At 41.0% G+C, this 20,654-nt stretch overlaps 1 protein-coding gene across 1 annotated transcript; it reads left to right on the top strand.

Moving 5' to 3' along the window:
• The first annotated feature begins 2,169 nt into the window (after positions 1 to 2,169).
• On the top strand, positions 2,170 to 19,824 carry LOC145876888 (uncharacterized). Its single transcript, XM_082972227.1, has 2 exons — positions 2,170 to 2,700; positions 14,776 to 19,824. Exons 1-2 carry the CDS (start codon positions 2,397 to 2,399, stop codon positions 14,802 to 14,804), a joined length of 333 nt encoding a protein of 110 aa, XP_082828353.1. The 5' UTR covers positions 2,170 to 2,396; the 3' UTR covers positions 14,805 to 19,824.
• The last annotated feature ends 830 nt before the right edge of the window (positions 19,825 to 20,654 follow it).

Genomic DNA, 20,654 nt, shown 5'->3' with positions numbered 1-20,654 from the left:
CGTGGATTTTAGAGCCTGTAATACTCTCTCCGCTTCTTCACTGATAGTCATATTTTAGTTTTACTGCATTATTTTCATTTTTATTTCTGACCAATTCGATAATTAGTCCCTTATTTAAAGCACGTTAACTATTTATTTAAATCCACTTATTTCAACCTATTTAGTTAAACTCGGTTCTTATTTTAACCTAATTATATGGAACCGGAGTTATTCAATACAATTCAAATATCACTCCATAACATTTCAAACCAATTATTTAAACCCGTGTTTTACAGTGTCAAGCTTCAAACATCAACTAATTTGATAACTCTCCAGTCGAGTCAACAATATCTCTCATTTAAACCATATATTCTTCAGACCCAACCACTCCCGCAGTATGGGCCTTGCCAATAGCCACAATTATCGTCCTATCTAAAATATTCCTCCCGTCTTTTATTGCTTTTTCGTTAATAATTTCAAACAGTAAACTATTCCCTATTATTCCACGCCTAAATGTATCATATTATTTTATTTCCAATCCTTTTATTATACCATTATTCTCTTATCTTTAAATCCTCAATTCAGTATTCCTCTTTTATTTCGCCTTATAACCTCACCTCCTTTCCCAAGAATTACTCTACCGAACCCAACCGCACCTTTATATGAACGAATCTTGCCTGTCATCCAGTATTCAAATCTAAAATTTCACGATCATTGTCGGGGTAATTCCTCGAACCTAACCGCACTTTTATATGTACGAATCATTACCGATACCAATTACAAACCCAATTATTCTCTATCTAAAATTTCCCGATCGAACCTAACCGCATTTCTATATGTACGAATCATTGCCGATACCAATTACAAACCCAATTATTCCCTATATCATCGAACCTAATCGTATCCTTCCTTACGAATCTCGCCGATAGATTTCAGTATTCTCCCTGAACCTAACCGCACCTTTTATATTTTACGGATCTCGCCAGGTGCAAAATACTCAAAGGTACCATTAATAACAACACATCTACCACAGGTTTGCATTTCACAATGGTGACTATCAAATTTCTTATCTACTCATAATAATTCATAATTTTGTTCACTTACATCGAACAGGTGCTTCACAAAATTAATTTGGTTAAAGCCAATATGCAGATCTTTAGTTATTATAACAATAGGTGTCTGCTTACCTGTTTTTAGTAGCCCGGACAATTTGTAAAGTACACCGTTTCCCCGAAAGCGAAGTCCAATTGGCTGATTAAATGCTCAGCGTAAACGTCCTATATACCAGACCGTCGGGGTTCACCATGTTAATGTTGCGACAGTTCGTTTCTGGTAACAGAACAAAATAGTCAGCACATAGTAACTTCTGATTTAGCTGTACTTTAATTAATGCAAACACGTGCGTGGTATATGTGTGGTTCGTGTATATATACGGTCTCGCTGTTTTACCTCGCAGGGCAAAACAGAGAAGAGGACGACACATCCTATTGTTCTGTCTTTTACACTGACAGAGATAGTTCCTGCTCAATGCTGGCCTGTCAGAGGGAGGAGGAGCGTGGTTTAAACTTGCTCCTCCTGTCGTCGGCGTGTAGGCTGATAACCAGCGTCGTGACGCACTTCCTGTTGCCGGTTGTAGTTCTTCTTGTCTTCAGTTGATTTACTCGCAGTTCATATACTTAATATTGTAGCATAGCTTCCCCAGTATATTATAAAGGTTATGCATACAAATAGCCAGTTCAACCCTAACAATTGTTACACCATGTAGGAGCAGTATAGACCTAGTCTGTTCATTATATACATCTACATGATGTATTGTTACACCATGTAGGAGCAGTATAGACCTAGTCTGTTCATTATATACATCTACATGATGTATTGTTACACCATGTAGGAGCAGTATAGACCTACAGCAGCTGGCTACTTATTTATATGTTGTTTGCCTGAATGAAACTGCCTTAAATGTGCTGTAGTAAACATTTTTTATTCTCACTAATCAATCACCACATTCCTGTCTTTGTATGTCTCAATAGTATTATTTAATTAAATCCATGTAAAATAATCTTTGACTGAATATAAAATGTGATCCTCAACTGCGTTTCCCTCCAGTCAGCAGACGGCGATGTGCGTCTTTCAGGCGATGCTGCAGCGTGACGTATAATCTAGTGGACGGTTCTTCATAAACAGCTCGTCAACCACCTCGGTAGCTTGCTAGCCAACATAGCCGAAAGATTCAAGCTGTTTATACGCTTTCGGTCTATATTAGCTACTGTGTTTTAGACAAACTTCTGTCGTATCTACTTGTTAACCTATTTAATTTAATATTACGTAATTTTTTATTAGTCAGCTATAGTAGCTGGCTGGTTAAGTTAGCATTAGCCTAGTCGCTAATGATAGCTAGCTAGCTAACATCCCCGAACATGAGCTCCCTAAACTACTCCCCTCCTGTTAAAGAAGAGGAGGTCTGCTGGACGGAGAAAGAAGCTCTGGGGCTGAACATTGTCGTGGAAGAGGAGAAGGAAGAGGAGGATGTCACAATACAACAAGAAGTAGAGGGTGAGGCTGTTACAGTGAAAGAAGAAGAGAAAGACGTTACAGAGAAAGAAGAGGAAGACGCGTTCAGAGTGAAAGAGGAGGATGCCGTTTTTGGAGTGAAGAAGGAAGGAGAGATTACTGTCACATTGAAAGATGAAGAGGAGGAGATAGGAGATCTGATTAACACCAGTAAGTACCGCCTTCAATTAGTTTTTAACTTTGGATATTCGGAGTTGGCTCGTCAATACCTCTTCAACGGAGGGCCCTGGGATGATGACTGATATGTCTAGAATCAGACGACGTAGAGAGCAAGCTACCCCTTGTTTTCTCCGTTCCGTTTCCAAAAAGTGACTTAACATATATATTTGAGGAGGGTCTATCTGCTGACCGCAGACTGGGGGGCCACGGCATGTAGTGATTTTAATGTAGTGATGTTTTACTACACACCGTGCCCCCCAATAGAGCCATGTGAGAGTTGGGTTGGCTACACCAAAGATTATGGATATACTGACAAGATGTCTCTCCGCCCTGACAAGGGGAGTCGTTGTCCACAAAGCAGCATTGTGGGTTGTCTCGCTCCCGCCTATCCTGTCTTTGGATTGGTGGATACATCTTAATATTGTAATCTATTGTTTATATTCTATGAGGGTTGTTGTCGTCAACCGCCTGTATTCAATGGAGAGAGATGCTAAGCTACTAGCATGAATATGCATAGCGATCTGGAGACAACTCCAATAGTGTTTTTATCAAAGTTGTCGGTATGTCACGTGTCCACATAACAACTTAATCATTACAAAACTTCTGTTAGATCAAGTAAACCTCATGTAGGAAATAAGCCATTCATTTTGTTGTTGACCAAATTCAACACTATCCACATTGGGTTGATAATTGTTTCCACTTGGATACAACCAACTGTAACCTACTGGCATGACCTAGAGAGATACAACCTACTGTAACCTACTGGCATGACCTAGAGAGTTACAACCTGCTGTAACCTACTGGCATGACCTAGAGAGATACAACCTACTGTATTCTTTCTACCAATAGATTGGTTGAAATTTTATGACGTGTATTTGTTCATATAGACACACCCCATGTGTTTAATAAAATCAACTGTATGTGCAGAACTTAAATTGAACTGATGCTTTAAGCGTTTGATTAAATAATTAACACACACAAATGACTTGAGGAAGCCAGAGGTCAATATAACCAGAAGAAAATAACCAATTCCCCACCTGCTGCTGGCCTTCGTTAATTCTGACGTTATGCTCCTGAAGTTTTTGGTAAAATAGGCAAACTTTTTCCATTTCCGTTTGAAGTGCCAATTTATCTTACCATTTCTACCGATCTGCGTGCCAGTTATGAACGAGTTACAACACCTGTTTGGCTCCGCCACTTCCTGGGTCGGTGAAGTGAGGTATTAAATTTAAGGATTAAATCATTTAAGGAATATATCCGAGTCTCACGCTCATCACCTGTGGAAGGCGGGGCTCCCAGCGAGGCATGGATTTAATAGTATGTTGTACCTAGTTCCCCTCCTTCAGGGAACAGTAGTTATAGTCATAACGTGTGGATTTAATAGTATGTTGTACCTAGTTTCCCTCCTTCAGGGAACAGTAGTTATAGTCATAACGTTAAGCTTGTCATATGATGAACTTTAACTTAAATACTGGATCTTGCTGTGGGACAGTTTTTTTGTATTCAGATCTCTGAAATGCTCTCTAACTACGTAACATTTATTGTCTCCTTATGTTACGCTGGGAAAACAGTTTTCATGGGCACAGAAATCCTAAATCATTTCAGTTTACTAAATCCAATGGTTCTAACAGAGAGTCACCTTAACTTTATTGACAACACCCAAATGGATACTGTCATTAATGCGGTTCTTAAATAATTACGCATAATACTTAATACTGTAGCTGTTTAGTTACAGTCACATGTTCAACTATCATCAGCTGATCCAGGAAATAATTTTCTGCATGCCAGTCAAATGTAGTTCTTCATTCATTACACCGGTAAAGACAGTTATGCCGTGCTCCACGTTGGATCCAACATCCCAAACAAATCGATATTTATAATGTGTTATTGTCTACTTGATTTACAGTAGGGTCTCGTTTGGAAACGGAGATACTTAGCTCATAATGTGTAGAGAACTGTTCCTTGATGGATAGGCTATTGTACAACACACAGAGCTATTTTCCTTTATTCAGGACATTTAGAATGACAACACATTACAGAATAGCCTAGTGGGATTATTCACAAAATTATCTGGTGATCAGGTTATGAATTGTCATGACAAAGACATTTTAGTCTCCTTGTTTCACCTAAAATATTAAATGATTTATAGTCCTAGGTCTATGTTGTTGTTAGGTGAAGTTATGGGTCCTACAGTAGGTCTATGTTATTGTTAGGTGAGATTATAGACCATTTTGGCATACACTTAGTGGACAAAATCTCATTGTCAGGCTGATGGAAAACTGGCCGATGGAAAACTGGCCAATGATCATTTTACTGGTTGAAGTCGTTTTTAAATATAAAGTAGTACATTTTCGACAATAACACAAACATTATATTAAATCAGGACATTCAAACGAGCCTTACAATTATAATCCAAAGTAGTGTCAAATGATGATAATAATCATAATCAACCTGGAAACGGAGGCTTTATTTGCTGTCAGCCTATGAGAACTCCCCTGAGTTTCCCCCACGGTGGTGAAGTAGTGAATAGACACAGAGCTTAATGTGAGTTTCCTTGAGTAGCACTCCTGATCTAGTGCTGTAATATTCAGAATACATTGTGAAAAATAATCTTTGCTCACCATTTTTTAAATATATATATTTTTTTCACCCCTTTTTTCTCCCCAATTGGTACTTACAGTCTTGTCTCATCGCTGCAACTCCCATACGGACTCTGGAGAGGTGAAGGTCGAGAGCCATGCGTCCTCCGAAACACAACCCAACCTAGCCGCGCTGCTTCTTGACACAATGCCCATCCAACCCGGAAGCCAGCAGCACCAATGTGTCGGAGGAAACACCGTACACCTGGCGACCTGGTCAGTGTGCACTGCGCCCGGCCCGCCACATGAGTCGCTAGTGCGCGATGAGACAAGGATATCCCTGCCGGCCAAACCCTCCCCTAACCCGGACGACGGTGGGCCAATTGTGCGTCGCCCCATGGGCCTCCCGGTCGCGGCCGGCTGCAACAGAGCTTGGACTCGAACCCAGATCTCTAATGGCACAGCTTAGGCCACTTACTCACCATTTTTGCTCCAGGCAGATATACTACATCCATAACTAGCGGTTTCCTCATTAGCAGGGAGGTGTTTCTGCAATCAAATTGTGTGTGCATCGCCCTTGTCGCAATTTTAGCAAACACAGAAAGTTGCCTATATTTGAGAACAAAAGTGGCCTGGCACACTGCTTAGGAGTTCAACACCTTTTACTTATTTCTGGTTACTACTAATGTGAAAACAAGACAAAATATGACTATTGTTGCTCACTTGACTGTCTTAAGACAATTGTCAAGTAATTTTAACATTCATTACAGACATCAATTGTTGTACAGTATCATGGCTACGCTGTTTGCATCACCTTTTTCAGTGGATTTCTGCTGTTGTGAGCCTTTAACTATCTGTCTGACTTGTTCACACAGGAGAGAGACGTGACTATCATGGATCCTCTGGGGAGCCTCAACATCATGATGCTAACGAGTCAGAGAAGAGCCTGTCCAGATTCTATCACCTCAAGAAACACCAGCAGAGACCCACAGGGAAGAAATCTATCTGCTGCTCTGACTGTGGAAAACATTGCAAATCTTCATCAGAACTTAAAATACACCAGCGAACACACACAGGAGAGAAATCTCACCACTGTTTTGATTGTGGGAAGAGTTACTTAAGATTAAAAGCACTAAAAGTACACCTGAGAATTCACACTGGAGAGAAATCTTACAGCTGTGATCAATGTGGGAGGAGTTTTACTACATCTTTCTCTCTGACTCTACACCAGAGAATACACACAGGAGAGAAACCGTACAGCTGTACTCAATGTGGGAAGACTTATATATCATCTTGCCATCTGACTAGACACCAGCGAATACACACAGGAGAGAAACCTTATAGCTGTAATCAATGTGGGAAGAGTTTTACTCGGTCAGACAACCTGATATTACACCAGAGAACACACACAGGAGAGAAACCTTATAGCTGTGATCAATGTGGGAAGAGTTTTACTACATCTGACTCTACACCAGAGAACACACACAGGAGAGAAATCATAGCTGTGATCAGTGTGACAAGAGATTCTCCGATAAGACATCTGATCAAACATCAGAAAATACATGAAGGAGTTGTTTCATGATATCAATGATATGTCACAATGTAGAATGTTTTAACCGAGAGGAGGGAGATGAGGTTGCATGTCCTGTTAAAACTAACAGCTCACAAACCACACAGAATCTGGGAATAATGTGTACATCACTGGTTAGAGGACAATTTGTAGAAAACAGCCAGATACATTTTGATTCCAGTGGGTCACTAACATGGTAAGTGTAACACAACTCTTTTTGTGTTAGTCACTTTTTGTTAAATCACATAAATAGTAACTCTTCCATTTCAGAGCCTGGATTTTCCCCCTGAGGCTAATATCCATATCATGTTGAAATCAATAGAACAGGGGACAAACGTTTAGGGTTCTACATTGTGACATCATTAAAATACTCCTTCTACAATGTTAAAACATTCTACATTGTGACATCATTTCATTGATATCATGAAACAACTCCTTCATGTATGTATTTTCTGATGTTTGATCAGAGGTCTTTTATCTGTGAATCTCTTGTCACACTGATCACAGCTATAAGGTTTCTCTCCTGTGTGTGTTCTCTGGTGTTGAGTCAGAGTGCTAGATGTAGTAAAACTCTTCCCACAATGACCACAGCTATAAGATTTCTCTCCTGTGTGTGTTCTCTGGTGTTGAGTCAGAGTGCTAGATGTAGTAAAACTCTTCCCACATTGACCACAGCTATAAGATTTCTCTCCTGTGTGTGTTCTCTGGTGTAAAGTCAGATATCTAGATGTAGTAAAACTCTTCCCACATTGACCACAGCTATAAAGTTTCTCTCCTGTGTGTGTTCTCTGGTGTTGAGTCAGATATCTAGATGTAGTAAAACTCTTCCCACATTGACCACAGCTATAAGGTTTCTCTCCTGTGTGTGTTCTCTGGTGTGATACCAGATGGCCAGATTGACCAAAACTCTTCCCACATTGATCACAGCTATAAGATTTCTCTCCTGTGTGTGTTCTCTGGTGTAGAGTCAGAGTGAAAGATGCCGCAAACCTCTTCCCACATTGACCACAGATATAACGTTTCTCTCCTGTGTGTGTTCTCTGGTGCACTGTCAGCCCTCCAGATTGACCAAAACACTTCCCACATTGAGTACAGCTATAAGGTTTCTCTCCTGTGTGGATTCTCTGATGAATTTTAATGCCTGATGGGGAGGTGAATCTCTTCCCACAGTCAGAGCAGCAGTGAGTTCTCTTCCCTGTGGATGTCTGCAGGTGTTTATTGAGGTGTTCTAATGTGGAGAGGCTCTTCTCTGCCTCTTCAGCATCAAGAGGTTGTTGAGGCTCCCCAGAGGATCCACGATAGTCACGTCTCTCTCCTGTGTGAACAACAAAGTCAGACAGATGGTTAAAGGCCCACAACAGCGGTAATCCACTGTAAAAGGTGATGCCAACAGCGTAGCCATGATGTTGGACAACAATTGACGTCTGTAATGAATGTTAAAATGATTTGATATTTGCCTTAAAATGAGCAAGAATAGTCATATTTTGTCTTGTTTTCACATTCGTAGTAACATCGATGATTGTAGGCTAGAAATAAGTTATTCGTGTTGTTGAAACTCTAAGCAGTGTGCCAGACGACTTTTGGTCTCCAATATAGGCCCCTTTCTGTATTTGCTAAAATTGTGGCACGAGGGCAATTTGATTGCAGAAACTCCTCCCTGCTAATGAGGAAAGCGATAGTTATGGATGTACTATATCTGCCTGGAGCAAAAATGGTGAGCAAAGATTTTAGTTTTTCACAATGTATTCTGAATGTGAATGGGGGAAACTCAGGGGAGTAACCTCCATTTCCAGGTTGCTTATGAGTTCATTTCACACTACTTTGGATTATAATTGTAAGGATATTTGAATGTCCTGTTTAATATAATGCTTGCTAAAGCATTAAGAATTATGTGTAATTATTGAAGAACCGCGTTAATGACAGTATCCATTTGGGTGTTGTCAATAAAGTTAAGATTTTATTTATTTATTTAACCAGGTAGGCCAGTTGAGAACAAGTTCTCATTTACAACTGCAACCTGGCCAAGATAAAGCAAAGCAGTGCGACAAAAAAACAACAGAGTTACACGTTGGATAAACAAACGTACAGTCAATAACACAATAGAAAAATCTATATACAGTGTGTGCAAATTGAGTACGGAGGCAAGGCAATAAATAGACCATAGTAGTGAAGTAATTACAATTTAGCAAATTAACACTGGAGAGATAGATGTGCAGATGATGATGTGCAAGTAGAAATACTGGTGTGCAAAAGAGCAAAAAAGTAAATAAAAACATGGGGATGAGGTAGGCAGTTGGATGGACTATTTACAGATGGGCTGTGTACAGCTGCAGCGATCGGTTAGCTGATCAGATAGCTGATGCTTAAAGTTAGTGAGGGAGATATATGTCTCCAACTTCAGCGATTTTTGCAATTCGTTCCAGTCATTGGCAGCAGAGAACTGGAAGGAAATGCGGCCAAAGTAGGTGTTGGCTTTGGGGATGACCAGTGAGATATACCTCCTGGAGCGCGTGCTATGGGTGGGTGTTGCTATGGTGACCAGTGAGCTGAGTTAAGGCGGAGCTTTACATAGCAAAGACTTATAGATGACCTGGAGCCAGTGGGTTTGGCGACGAATATGTAGCGAGGGCCAGCCGACGAGAGCGTACAGGTCGCAGTGGTGGGTGGTATATGGGGCATTGGTGACAAAACGGATGGCACTGTGATAGACTGCATCCAGTTTGCTGAGTAGAGTGTTGGAGGCTATTTTGAAAATGACATCGCCGAAGTTAACCTGTTAGGGCTAGGGGGCAGTATTGACACGGCTGGATAAAAAACATACCCGATTTAATCTGGTTACCACTCCTACCCAGTAACTAGAATATGCATATACTTATTACATATGGATAGAAAACACCCTACATTTTCTAAAACTGTTTGAATGGTGTCTGTGAGTATTACAGAACTCAAATGGCAGGTCAAAACCTGAGAGATTCCTTTACAGGAAGTGGCCTGTCTGACCATTTCTTGAACTTCTTTTCCATCTCTATCATTTACTAAGGATCTCTGCTCTAACGTGACACTTCCCACGTCGTCCATAGGCGCTCAGAGCCCGGGAAAAAACAGAATGTCGTCATTCCAGCCCCAGGCTGAAACACATTATCGCCTTTCTCAAGTGGCCGATCAAGGGACACTGGGCTTAGGCGCGTGACCCGACCGCCCCCGCCTTTGGGATTTTTTCCTCTGTTTGCCGAAAAGGAGATTCCCTGTCGGAATATTATCGCTTTTCTACGAGAAAAATGTCGTAAAAATTGATTTTAAACAGCGGTTGACATGCTTCGAAGTACGGTAATGGAATATTTAGAATTTTATTGTCACGAATTGCGCCATGCGCGCGACACTTCTTTACTATTTCGGATAGTGTCTGGGACGCACGAACAAAACGGCGCTATTCGGATATAACGATGGATTATTTTGGACCAAACCAACATTTGTTATTGAAGTAGCAGTCCTGGGTGTGCATTCTGACGAAGACAACAAAAGGTAATCAAACTTTTATAATAGTAAATATGATTATGGTGAGTGCTAAACTTGCCGGGTGTCTAAATAGCGAGCCCGTGATGCCTGGGCTATGTACTTAGAATATTGCAAAATGTGCTTTCACCAAAAAGCTATTTTAAAATCGGACATATCGAGTGCATAGAGGAGGTCTGTATCTATAATTCTTAAAATAATTGTTATGCTTTTTGTGAACGTTTATCGTGAGTAATTTAGTAAAATGTTAGCGAATTCCCCGGAAGTTTGCGGGGGGTATGCTAGTTCTGAACGTCACATGCTAATGTAAAAAGCTGGTTTTTGAGATAAATATGAACTTGATTGAACAAAACATGCATGTATTGTATAACATATTGTCCTAGGGTTGTCATCTGATGAAGATCATCAAAGGTGAGTGCTGCATTTAGCTGTCTTCTGGGTTTTGGTGACATTATATGCTGGCTTGAAAAATGGGTGTCTGATTATTTCTGGCTTGGTACTCTGCTGACATAATCTAATGTTTTGCTTTCGTTGTAAAGCCTTTTTGAAATCGGACAGTGTGGTTAGATTAACGAGAGTCTTGTCTTTAAATAGCTGTAAAATAGTCATATGTTTGAGAAATTGAATTAATAGGATTTTTAACGTTTTGAAAATCGCGCCACAGGCTGCCAGTGGCTGTTACGCAAGCGTCCCACCTAGCCCATAGAGGTTAACCTCTATGGGCTTTTTACATGCTAATGTAAAAAGCTGGTTTTTTATATAAATATGAACTTGATTGAACAAAACATGCATGTATTGTATAACATAATGTCCTAGGAGTGTCATCTGATGAAGATTATCAAAGGTTAGTGCTGCATTTAGCTGTGGTTTTGGTTTTTGTGACATATCAAACGCTGTTTAAAATCAATTTTTATGCTACTTTTCTCGTAAAATAGCGATAATATTACAACCGGGCAACGTTGTATTCATTCAAAGGCTGAAAGAAAAAAAAATTGAATTCTCGTGAACGCGCATCTCAGTCTCACTGTCCCCAGGCTGACTGATCACAAACAGAGCTGCTGTACTTTGCCCAGAGACAGCAGACACCCCATTCCACTTTCTGGTGGCTTTAGAGAGCAAATGGAAGCCTTAGAAAGTGTCACGTTACAGCACAGATGCTGTAATGTCGATAGAGATGCAGAAGGACAACAAATTATCAGACAGGGCCTTCCTGTATGGAATCTTCTCAGGTTTTTGCCTGCCATATGAGTTCTGTTATACTCACAGACACCATTCAAACAGTTTTAGAAACTTTAGAGTGTTTTCTATCCAAATCTACTAATTATATGCATATTCTAGTTTCTGGGCAGGAGTAGTAACCAGATTAAATCGGGTACGTTTTTTATCCGGACGTGAAAATACTGCCCCCTATCCCAAACAAGGTAAACTATCATTATAACATCATGGATGAATTCTAGAATATACTATATAGCCTAGAAACCTGGTTAAACTATCATTATGACATAATGGATGAATTCTAGAATATACTATATAGCCTAGAAACCTGGTTAAACTATCATTATGACATCATGGATGGCCAGTCTTTGTATTTATAGTGTAGTCCATTCAGGGGGAGGCCCTGAGCTGAACTCAAACCTGGGTCCAGTGACTGTCAAGCCAACACCTTATAACTGTTACGCCATGATTATCTGAACTTCTTGATGAGGTCCCTATGAATTTGAGAGTGGTTACACTTCTCCTTCCCCCATCCCTCAGCTGTTTACCAAACCAAGTCTCTGGGCAGCCATTTTGTTTCTGTTTTAAAACTAGGTTGTCCCTTTAAAAAAGCCACACAATCAATCAACCAATCTGCAGTTCAACCAATAACAAAGCTGTAATTCCACCACTGTTTTGGTAATAAGATGATTATGGGGTTGGAGAAATGTAACTACTCTCAAATTCATAGACAGACCTATGGATGCAAGGACTGACCATCCATGATATCAACATTATAGTTTTAACCATGTTGAGGCTATACAGTGTTGATTTACATTATTTCTAAACATTGGAGTAAAAAAAATCTTATTTGGGGTTCTGATGGGGTACAACAGTTGAACTAAACTCATGAGGCATGTGTTATATTCTTCAAGAATCAATGGCTATAAATAAATTATTTAAAAGTCACAATATGGATGTAGCTATTGCATATTTCCGCTTTAACACCACACATCAGTTCAACAACTGCAGAGTTTGTGCCTCTGTATTTAAGACAGTACTTACTAGTGTTAATCAGGGCCCGTTCATTGTTAAAACCATTGGATGCCTTAACATGCCTTTGGGAAACCGGGCCCAGATATACAGTTTCCTCCTCTTCTTCCTTTTTCGATGTGACAGTCATCTCCCCCTCCTCTTCCACTCCAAAAACTGCATCTTCCTCCTCTTCTTTTACTGTAACATCCTCCTCCTCTTTCACTCTGAACGCGTCTTCCTCTTCTTTTACTGAAACGTCTTTCTCTTCTTCTTTCACTGTAACAGCCTCACCCTCTACTTGTTTTTGTATTGTAACATCTTTCTCTTCCCCCTCCTCTTTGACGAGAGTTTCTTTCTCCGTCCAGCAGACCTCCTCTTTAACAGGAGGAGAGTAGCTCAGTGACCGCATGGTCGGAGATGTTAGCTAGCTAGGCTAATGCTAACGTAACCAGCCCGCTAGCTGAATAATTATAACAACACCGTAAATATGAAATTAAATCGGATACCTAACTAGACGACAGAAGAGGGTTTAAAACACAGTGGCTAATATACACTAAAGCGTCTAAAGAGCTTTATTGGTTCGGCTATTTTGTCTAGCGAGCTACCGAGGTGGCTGAGTAACTTTAGCTACTGTTGAAAGAAGAGTTCCGTCCACTACATTATACGTCACACCAACAGCATTACCTTAAATTCCCAGACCGCCATCTGCTAACTGGAGTGGGTAACGCAGTTGAGTAAAATGTATATTTTATTTTCAGTAGGGAGGCTATATACACGCACCGGTTAGTCGGGCTAATTGAGGTAGTATATACATGAATGTGTAGTTAAAGTGACATACATATATGATAAACAGAGAGTAGCAGCAGCGTAAAATAGGGGTTGGGGGGGCGGCACAATGCAAATACTCCGGGTAGCCATTTGATTACCTGTTCGGGAGTCTTATGGCTTGGGGGTAAAAGCTGTTGAGAAGCCTTTTTGGCCCCCTTTCGCGTGAACGCGCACGCACTCAATTCTTCTTCCGTCATCTGCTGACTGGAGTGGGTAACGCAGTTGAGTAAAATGTATTTTTTATTTTGGCTTCGGTGTTGTGCCGAATTCTTCATTGCTGCGACTTGCTTGCTAGTTGAAGTTTCTGATCACGTCAGGCTGCGTTTCATTTTATTTTTCATGACGGTTTGATCGTGGGGAGGCACTAGTAATGTCTGCAGTTTTCGGTTTGGCTATGTGTTTCAAGTGTATTAGTCTATTAATGATTCATTTCGGTTGCCTATCCTGATGTGAAGTTTGTGCTATAGAAAGTATTTGACTCTAGCCACAAAATAAAAAGGGGGGGGGGGGGGGGATTTCAGCAAGGCTATTTTACATCTTAGTCATTTAGCAGACACTCTTATCCAGAGCGACCTACAGTAGTGAATGCAGACATTTCATTTCATGCATTTTTTGTAATTTTATTTTTTTCGTACTGGCCCCCCGTGGGAATCAAACCCACAACCCAGGCTTTGCACACACCATGCTGGCGTAGCAAACACCATCCACCCTCCCCATCAACCATCAATAGGACACCCCCAGCACCTCCACCCTCCCCATCAACCCTCAATAGGACACCCCCAGCACCTCCACCCTCCCCATCAACCCTCAATAGGAGACCCCCAGCACCTCCACCCTCCCCATCAACCCTCAATAGGACACCCCCAGCACCTCCATCATCCCCATCAACCTCCCCCCACCCCTCAACCACAAAACACTATAATGACAATAATAATAGAAATTAAAATACAAAAAAATATATGTAACAGTATAGTTTCCGTCCCTCTCCTCGCCCAAACCTGGGCTTGAACCAGGGACCCTCTGCACACATCAACAACTGACACCCCATGAAGCATCGTTACCCATCGCACCACAAAAGCCACGGCCCTTGCAGAGGAAGGGGAACAACCACTTCAGGTCTCAGAGTGAGTGACGTCACCCGCTTGAAACGCTATTTGCGCGCATCACCGCTAACTAACTAGCCATTTCACATTGGTTACATATAGACCAAGATATATATATATACATACACACATGTACAGTACATATAGATCAACATATTGACAGGACACTCAACATGTACACTACATATAGATCAACATATTGACAGGACACTCAACTTATCTCTTATCTCTTTTCCTCCATCAGATATGCAGCTGACATTTCCACCTGGATGACATCACATAATCAGCAACACGGAGATGCTCTTCATCCGAGGGAATGCCTGCATTGTTACATCATTTACATTCCAGCCCTAAGGAATACCTGCTCATTCTCATTGTTACATCATTTACATTCCAGCCCTAAGGAATACCTGCTCATTCTCATTGTTACATCATTTACATTCCAGCCCTAAGGAATACCTGCTCATTCTCATTGTTACATCATTTACATACCAGCCCTAAAGAATACCTGCTCATTCTCATTGTTACATCATTTACATTCCAGCCCTAAGGAATACCTGCTCATTCTCATTGTTACATCATTTACATTCCAGCCCTAAGGAATACCTGCCCATTCTCATTGTTACATCATCCCAGATGATCACATGTCATTTACATTCCAGCCCTTGTCAGCTCCAGATTTGACTATTTCAACTCTCACCCTGCTGGAATCCCTGCATTCTCAGATTCCCGTCCACTGATTAGCACCCTGGACAGGCTCCCTACTGCACCTCACATTATGTTCAGGATTCTAATTCTAGCCTACAGGGCCAGAAAATGACCAGCCCCTTCATACCTCTCGGCCTGGATAAAGTGCTGTACTGTTGTTCTTTCTCTGTGATCTACAGTTGAGTCATTCTTGAAGTCGTCTTCTCTTTCAGGATTCAGTGGACAACCACCAAGACTTGGCTGTGTGCTGTTGCCTAATTGGTTGAATGAGTTGAGCTGCAGACATCATAACTGCAAAGTCCCTTGTTGTTTGTAAATGCTGATTATATAACCACCTATTCAAAAAGCACTTTGATACTGATTTACTTTTGTACTAGGAATACACTTCTCCCTGTTGCTCTATGTTTATAATACAAACATGTTGTTGTGCTTTTACTCTCGCAGTGAACAGGTTAGGTAGCAGTTTTCTACTGATCATACTGCATATAATATACTGTATATGTTACATTTTAGAATATGGAAGATTCCATCATGTAATACGACATCTACCATAACATGTATTTATGGTTTCAGCATATACTGTACAAATTGATAACTTTAAAATAAATCTGATTTGCTAAAGGTACATTGATTCTCCCCTGATCCTCTTTATTCTCCCCTGTCCTCTTTATTCTCCCCTGATCCTCTTTATTCTCCCCTGATCCTCTTTATTCTCCCCTGATCCTCTTTATTCTCCCCTGATCCTCTTTATTCTCCCCTGATCCTCTTTATTCTCCCCTGATCCTCTTTATTCTCCCCTGTCCCTCTATTCTCCCCTGATCCTCTTTATTCTCCCCTGATCCTCTTTATTCTCCCCTGATCCTCTTTATTCTCCCCTGATCCTCTTTATTCTCCCCTGATCCTCTTTATTCTCCCCTGATCCTCTTTATTCTCCCCTGATCCTCTTTATTCTCCCCTGATCCTCTTTATTCTCCCCTGATCCTCTTTATTCTCCCCTGACCCTCTTTATTCTCCCCTGATCCTCTTTATTCTCCCCTGATCCTCTTTATTCTCCCCTGATCCTCTTTATTCTCCCCTGATCCTCTTTATTCTCCCCCGATCCTCTTTATTCTCCCCCGATCCTCTTTATTCTCCCCCGATCCTCTTTATTCTCCCCCGATCCTCTTTATTCTCCCCTGATCCTCTTTATTCTCCCCTGATCCTCTTTATTCTCCCCTGTCCTCTTTATTCTCCCCTGTCCTCTTTATTCTCCCCTGATCCTCTTTATTCTCCCCTGATCCTCTTTATTCTCCCCTGATCCTCTTTATTCTCCCCTGATCCTCTTTATTCTCCCCTGATCCTCTTTATTCTCCCCTGTCCTCTTTATTCTCCCCTGATCCTCTTTATTCTCCCCTGATCCTCTTTATTCTCCCCTGATCCTCTTTATTCTCCCGTGATCCTCTTTATTCTCCCCTGATCCTCTTTATTCTCCCCTGGTCCTCTTTATTCTCCCCTGATCCTCTTTATTCTCCCCTGTCCTCTTTATTCTCCCCTGTCCTCTTTATTCTCCCCTGATCCTCTTTATTCTCCCCTGACCCTCTTTATTCTCCCCTGATCCTCTTTATTCTCCCCTGGTCCTCTTTATTCTCCCCTGTCCTCTTTATTCTCCCCTGATCCTCTTTATTCTCCCCTGATCCTCTTTATTCTCCCCTGATCCTCTTTATTCTCCCCTGATCCTCTTTATTCTCCCCTGATCCTCTTTATTCTCCCCTGTCCTCTTTATTCTCCCCTGTCCCTCTATTCTCCCCTGATCCTCTTTATTCTCCCCTGATCCTCTTTATTCTCCCCTGTCCTCTTTATTCTCCCCTGATCCTCTTTATTCTCCCCTGTCCTCTTTATTCTCCCCTGATCCTCTTTATTCTCCCCTGATCCTCTTTATTCTCCCCTGAACCTCTTTATTCTCCCCTGTCCTCTTTATTCTCCCCTGTCCTCTTTATTCTCCCCTGATCCTCTTTATTCTCCCCTGATCCTCTTTATTCTCCCCTGATCCTCTTTATTCTCCCCTGTCCTCTTTATTCTCCCCTGATCCTCTTTATTCTCCCGTGATCCTCTTTATTATCCCCTGACCCTCTTTATTCTCCCCTGATCCTCTTTATTCTCCCCTGATCCTCTTTATTCTCCCGTGATCCTCTTTATTCTCCCCTGATCCTCTTTATTCTCCCCTGATCCTCTTTATTCTCCCCTGATCCTCTTTATTCTCCCCTGTCCTCTTTATTCTCCCCTGATCCTCTTTATTCTCCCCTGATCCTCTTTATTCTCCCGTGATCCTCTTTATTCTCCCCTGATCCTCTTTATTCTCCCCTGGTCCTCTTTATTCTCCCCTGAGCCTCTTTATTCTCCCCTGTCCTCTTTATTCTCCCCTGTCCTCTTTATTCTCCCCTGATCCTCTTTATTCTCCCCTGACCCTCTTTATTCTCCCCTGATCCTCTTTATTCTCCCCTGGTCCTCTTTATTCTCCCCTGTCCTCTTTATTCTCCCCTGATCCTCTTTATTCTCCCCTGATCCTCTTTATTCTCCCCTGTCCTCTTTATTCTCCCCTGTCCCTCTATTCTCCCCTGATCCTCTTTATTCTCCCCTGATCCTCTTTATTCTCCCCTGTCCTCTTTATTCTCCCCTGATCCTCTTTATTCTCCCCTGTCCTCTTTATTCTCCCCTGTCCTCTTTATTCTCCCCTGATCCTCTTTATTCTCCCCTGATCCTCTTTATTCTCCCCTGTCCTCTTTATTCTCCCCTGTCCTCTTTATTCTCCCCTGATCCTCTTTATTCTCCCCTGATCCTCTTTATTCTCCCCTGATCCTCTTTATTCTCCCCTGTCCTCTTTATTCTCCCCTGATCCTCTTTATTCTCCCCTGATCCTCTTTATTCTCCCCTGATCCTCTTTATTCTCCCCTGATCCTCTTTATTCTCCCCTGATCCTCTTTATTCTCCCCTGATCCTCTTTATTCTCCCCTGTCCTCTTTATTCTCCCCTGATCCTCTTTATTCTCCCCTGATCCTCTTTATTCTCCCCTGATCCTCTTTATTCTCCCCTGGTCCTCATTATTCTCCCCTGTCCTCTTTATTCTCCCCTGATCCTCTTTATTCTCCCCTGATCCTCTTTATTCTCCCCTGTCCTTATTTCTACATTTAGTTAACCTCAAATGACACAACAGTTTTGGTTTGTCTTTTTAATCATAACATATGGTATTGTCTTGCCTCACAGATATCATGATATACAATAAAGACAGAATGAAGTGATTTATTTTCCATCACTGTGGCTTGTCCAAGATCCAACGTATTCCACATCCAGACACACTCATTGTTCTTCTGACTATAAGGTGATATGGCTCCACTGCTACGGAAAACACACTGTATATTATCAGCATCACAGATGATAAAGATTGTAATGATAAGTTTGTATTTACACGTCACCATGTGTTTTCCAAAACAATATATAAACGTGGGCGTCTTTCTGTGGGTTGCTGAAGCCTCTTTTTTGTGAAAGAGTGCTTCGTTTTACTGTTAATGGCTTTTATACTGTAGAGTATTTTTATTTTTTGAAGTGTCACAACATATCATGGAAGACGTCAGGCCTACCTACACTACGCCATACTTCTCATTTGACCTTTCAGTAAAGCAACAACAAGAAGCTTCATTGATGACTGACATTAGGCAAGGTTATCCAAATTACACAACTGGCAGAAATGTCACAACGTCGCAGATTATTACAACACAGTTGATTGATTTCATTTGGAAAACGGATGTTTTCAGAAGAATGGATCCTGCAACCGATAGTAACTTTGTCAATTACAAAAGCAATGGTGGCTGTCCCGTGGGCTTGACCAAGGAGGGGGAAAAAAAAAAAAAAATCTGAAAAAGGCCATTGATTTTGTTGTTGAAGGCGAGATTTACAAGTACACTTTATCTGTGGATTGTTCCATTATTAATTGGTCTAAAACTATCAACCCGTTGTCTTATCTACCGCCATGACTATAATATTTATTATATCGTCTTATAGCAATTTGAAACTGTTATGACACAAGGCCGAGTTGAGTCGTTTACACCCAATCTTCCTCAGAGATCAGCCTTTTAATAGCAAATCTCGTGTCAATTCAATGTTGTTGTGTTAATTTGTAGTTGGCAAAACGTTTTTGTGACGTCAGATCTACTAGTGTTCAACCTAAAACATCATTTAATTTAACATTGGGATTAATAACGCATCGTTTACGCTCACCTGTGCATATGACTAAATAGCTGACTATCAAATCCAAACGGCTGAGAGATTTATCTAAATGTCATAGTTTCATAGATTCTAACCTTTATCAAAATATATACAGACGTCACCGGCCGTCTAGCCACCGCCGATCCACTTTTCATTTTCCATTTGTTTTGTCTTTGTTTTACACACCTGATTTCATCTCCCACAATTACTGGTTCATTATTTAACCCTCTGTTTCCCCATGGGGTTTTGTGAGTGATTGTTTATTGTTTTTTCGGTCTGTCATGGTGTGCGTGTATTTTTTACTTTGTATTTTTGACATTTTGAGTAAAAGTACGTTGATTACTCATATCTGCTGTCCTGCGCCTGACTCTCTACACCAGCTACACATAGGACCCGTTACAGCTATAGTACAGCAGGTACAAAGACACCTCCCGTGCCTTCTGGACAAAGGTCGTCTGTGCTGCTGAGGAGGCCAACAACATCTTTGTTGTGTTCCATGCAAGCAAAAAACTAGAGATGCAATCTCAAAAAGATTTTATTGGCCAGGGCTGACATAGACAAATGGGTAATTATAAATCTAACGTCCTCTTATCTAAATTAAACTGGCTATTCTATTCTGATACTTCTTGTGAAAAAATATGCAAATGTTTTTGTGTTTGTTTTAATAGTTGGCAATTTGCTATTGAGAACTATTGAAACACTTCTGAAAACTATAGCTCAATCAGTCCTAATATTTTTCCTCCTTCAATCAGGTGTCACAATGTGTACCTCGTCAGGCCAGCATGACATCTATAAAACAGGAGGTGGAGTACACTCCAATAGTGCTATGTGGCTTTACGATTACATTCCTCCAATTACAAAATGTAATATATTTATTTTGAGAATATAAAGTCATAATGTTAACATTTTACATTTAGTGTACATTTGTTACTATGTTATTACATAACTTTAGCTTAGCTGTCAAAACAACATTGCAGTTACACAGTAACAGCTATGTAATTGTAGTTTATCAGTGTAGGTTATAGGTGGATACACGGTATAGGACTGAGTATAATCTGATTGGTCCCATTGGGAGCTGCCTCACATGTATTCAAATTGGACATGGATAGTTTTCCAGGTGGTACTGTCTGGACCTGGGGGCGACCAATCATGTGTACTTTCTGGAGTAATAGACTC

Source organism: Salmo salar, unplaced genomic scaffold, assembly GCF_965601325.2.
Source record: "Salmo salar unplaced genomic scaffold, fSalSal1 ptg000615l, whole genome shotgun sequence".
Classification (NCBI taxonomy): domain Eukaryota; kingdom Metazoa; phylum Chordata; class Actinopteri; order Salmoniformes; family Salmonidae; genus Salmo; species Salmo salar.
This window is presented reverse-complemented; position numbering and strand designations above follow the sequence as displayed.

What these genes read in the sequence shown, in the direction of transcription:
- LOC145876888 (XM_082972227.1), top strand. Translation starts at nt 2,397, where the DNA reads ATGAGCTCCCTAAACTACTCCCCTCCTGTTAAAGAAGAGGAGGTCTGC. An exon ending in AGGAGATCTGATTAACACCA is followed by an intron (nt 2,701 to 14,775) that starts GTAAGTACCGCC and finishes TTCCTCCATCAG; the next exon opens with ATATGCAGCTGACATTTCCA.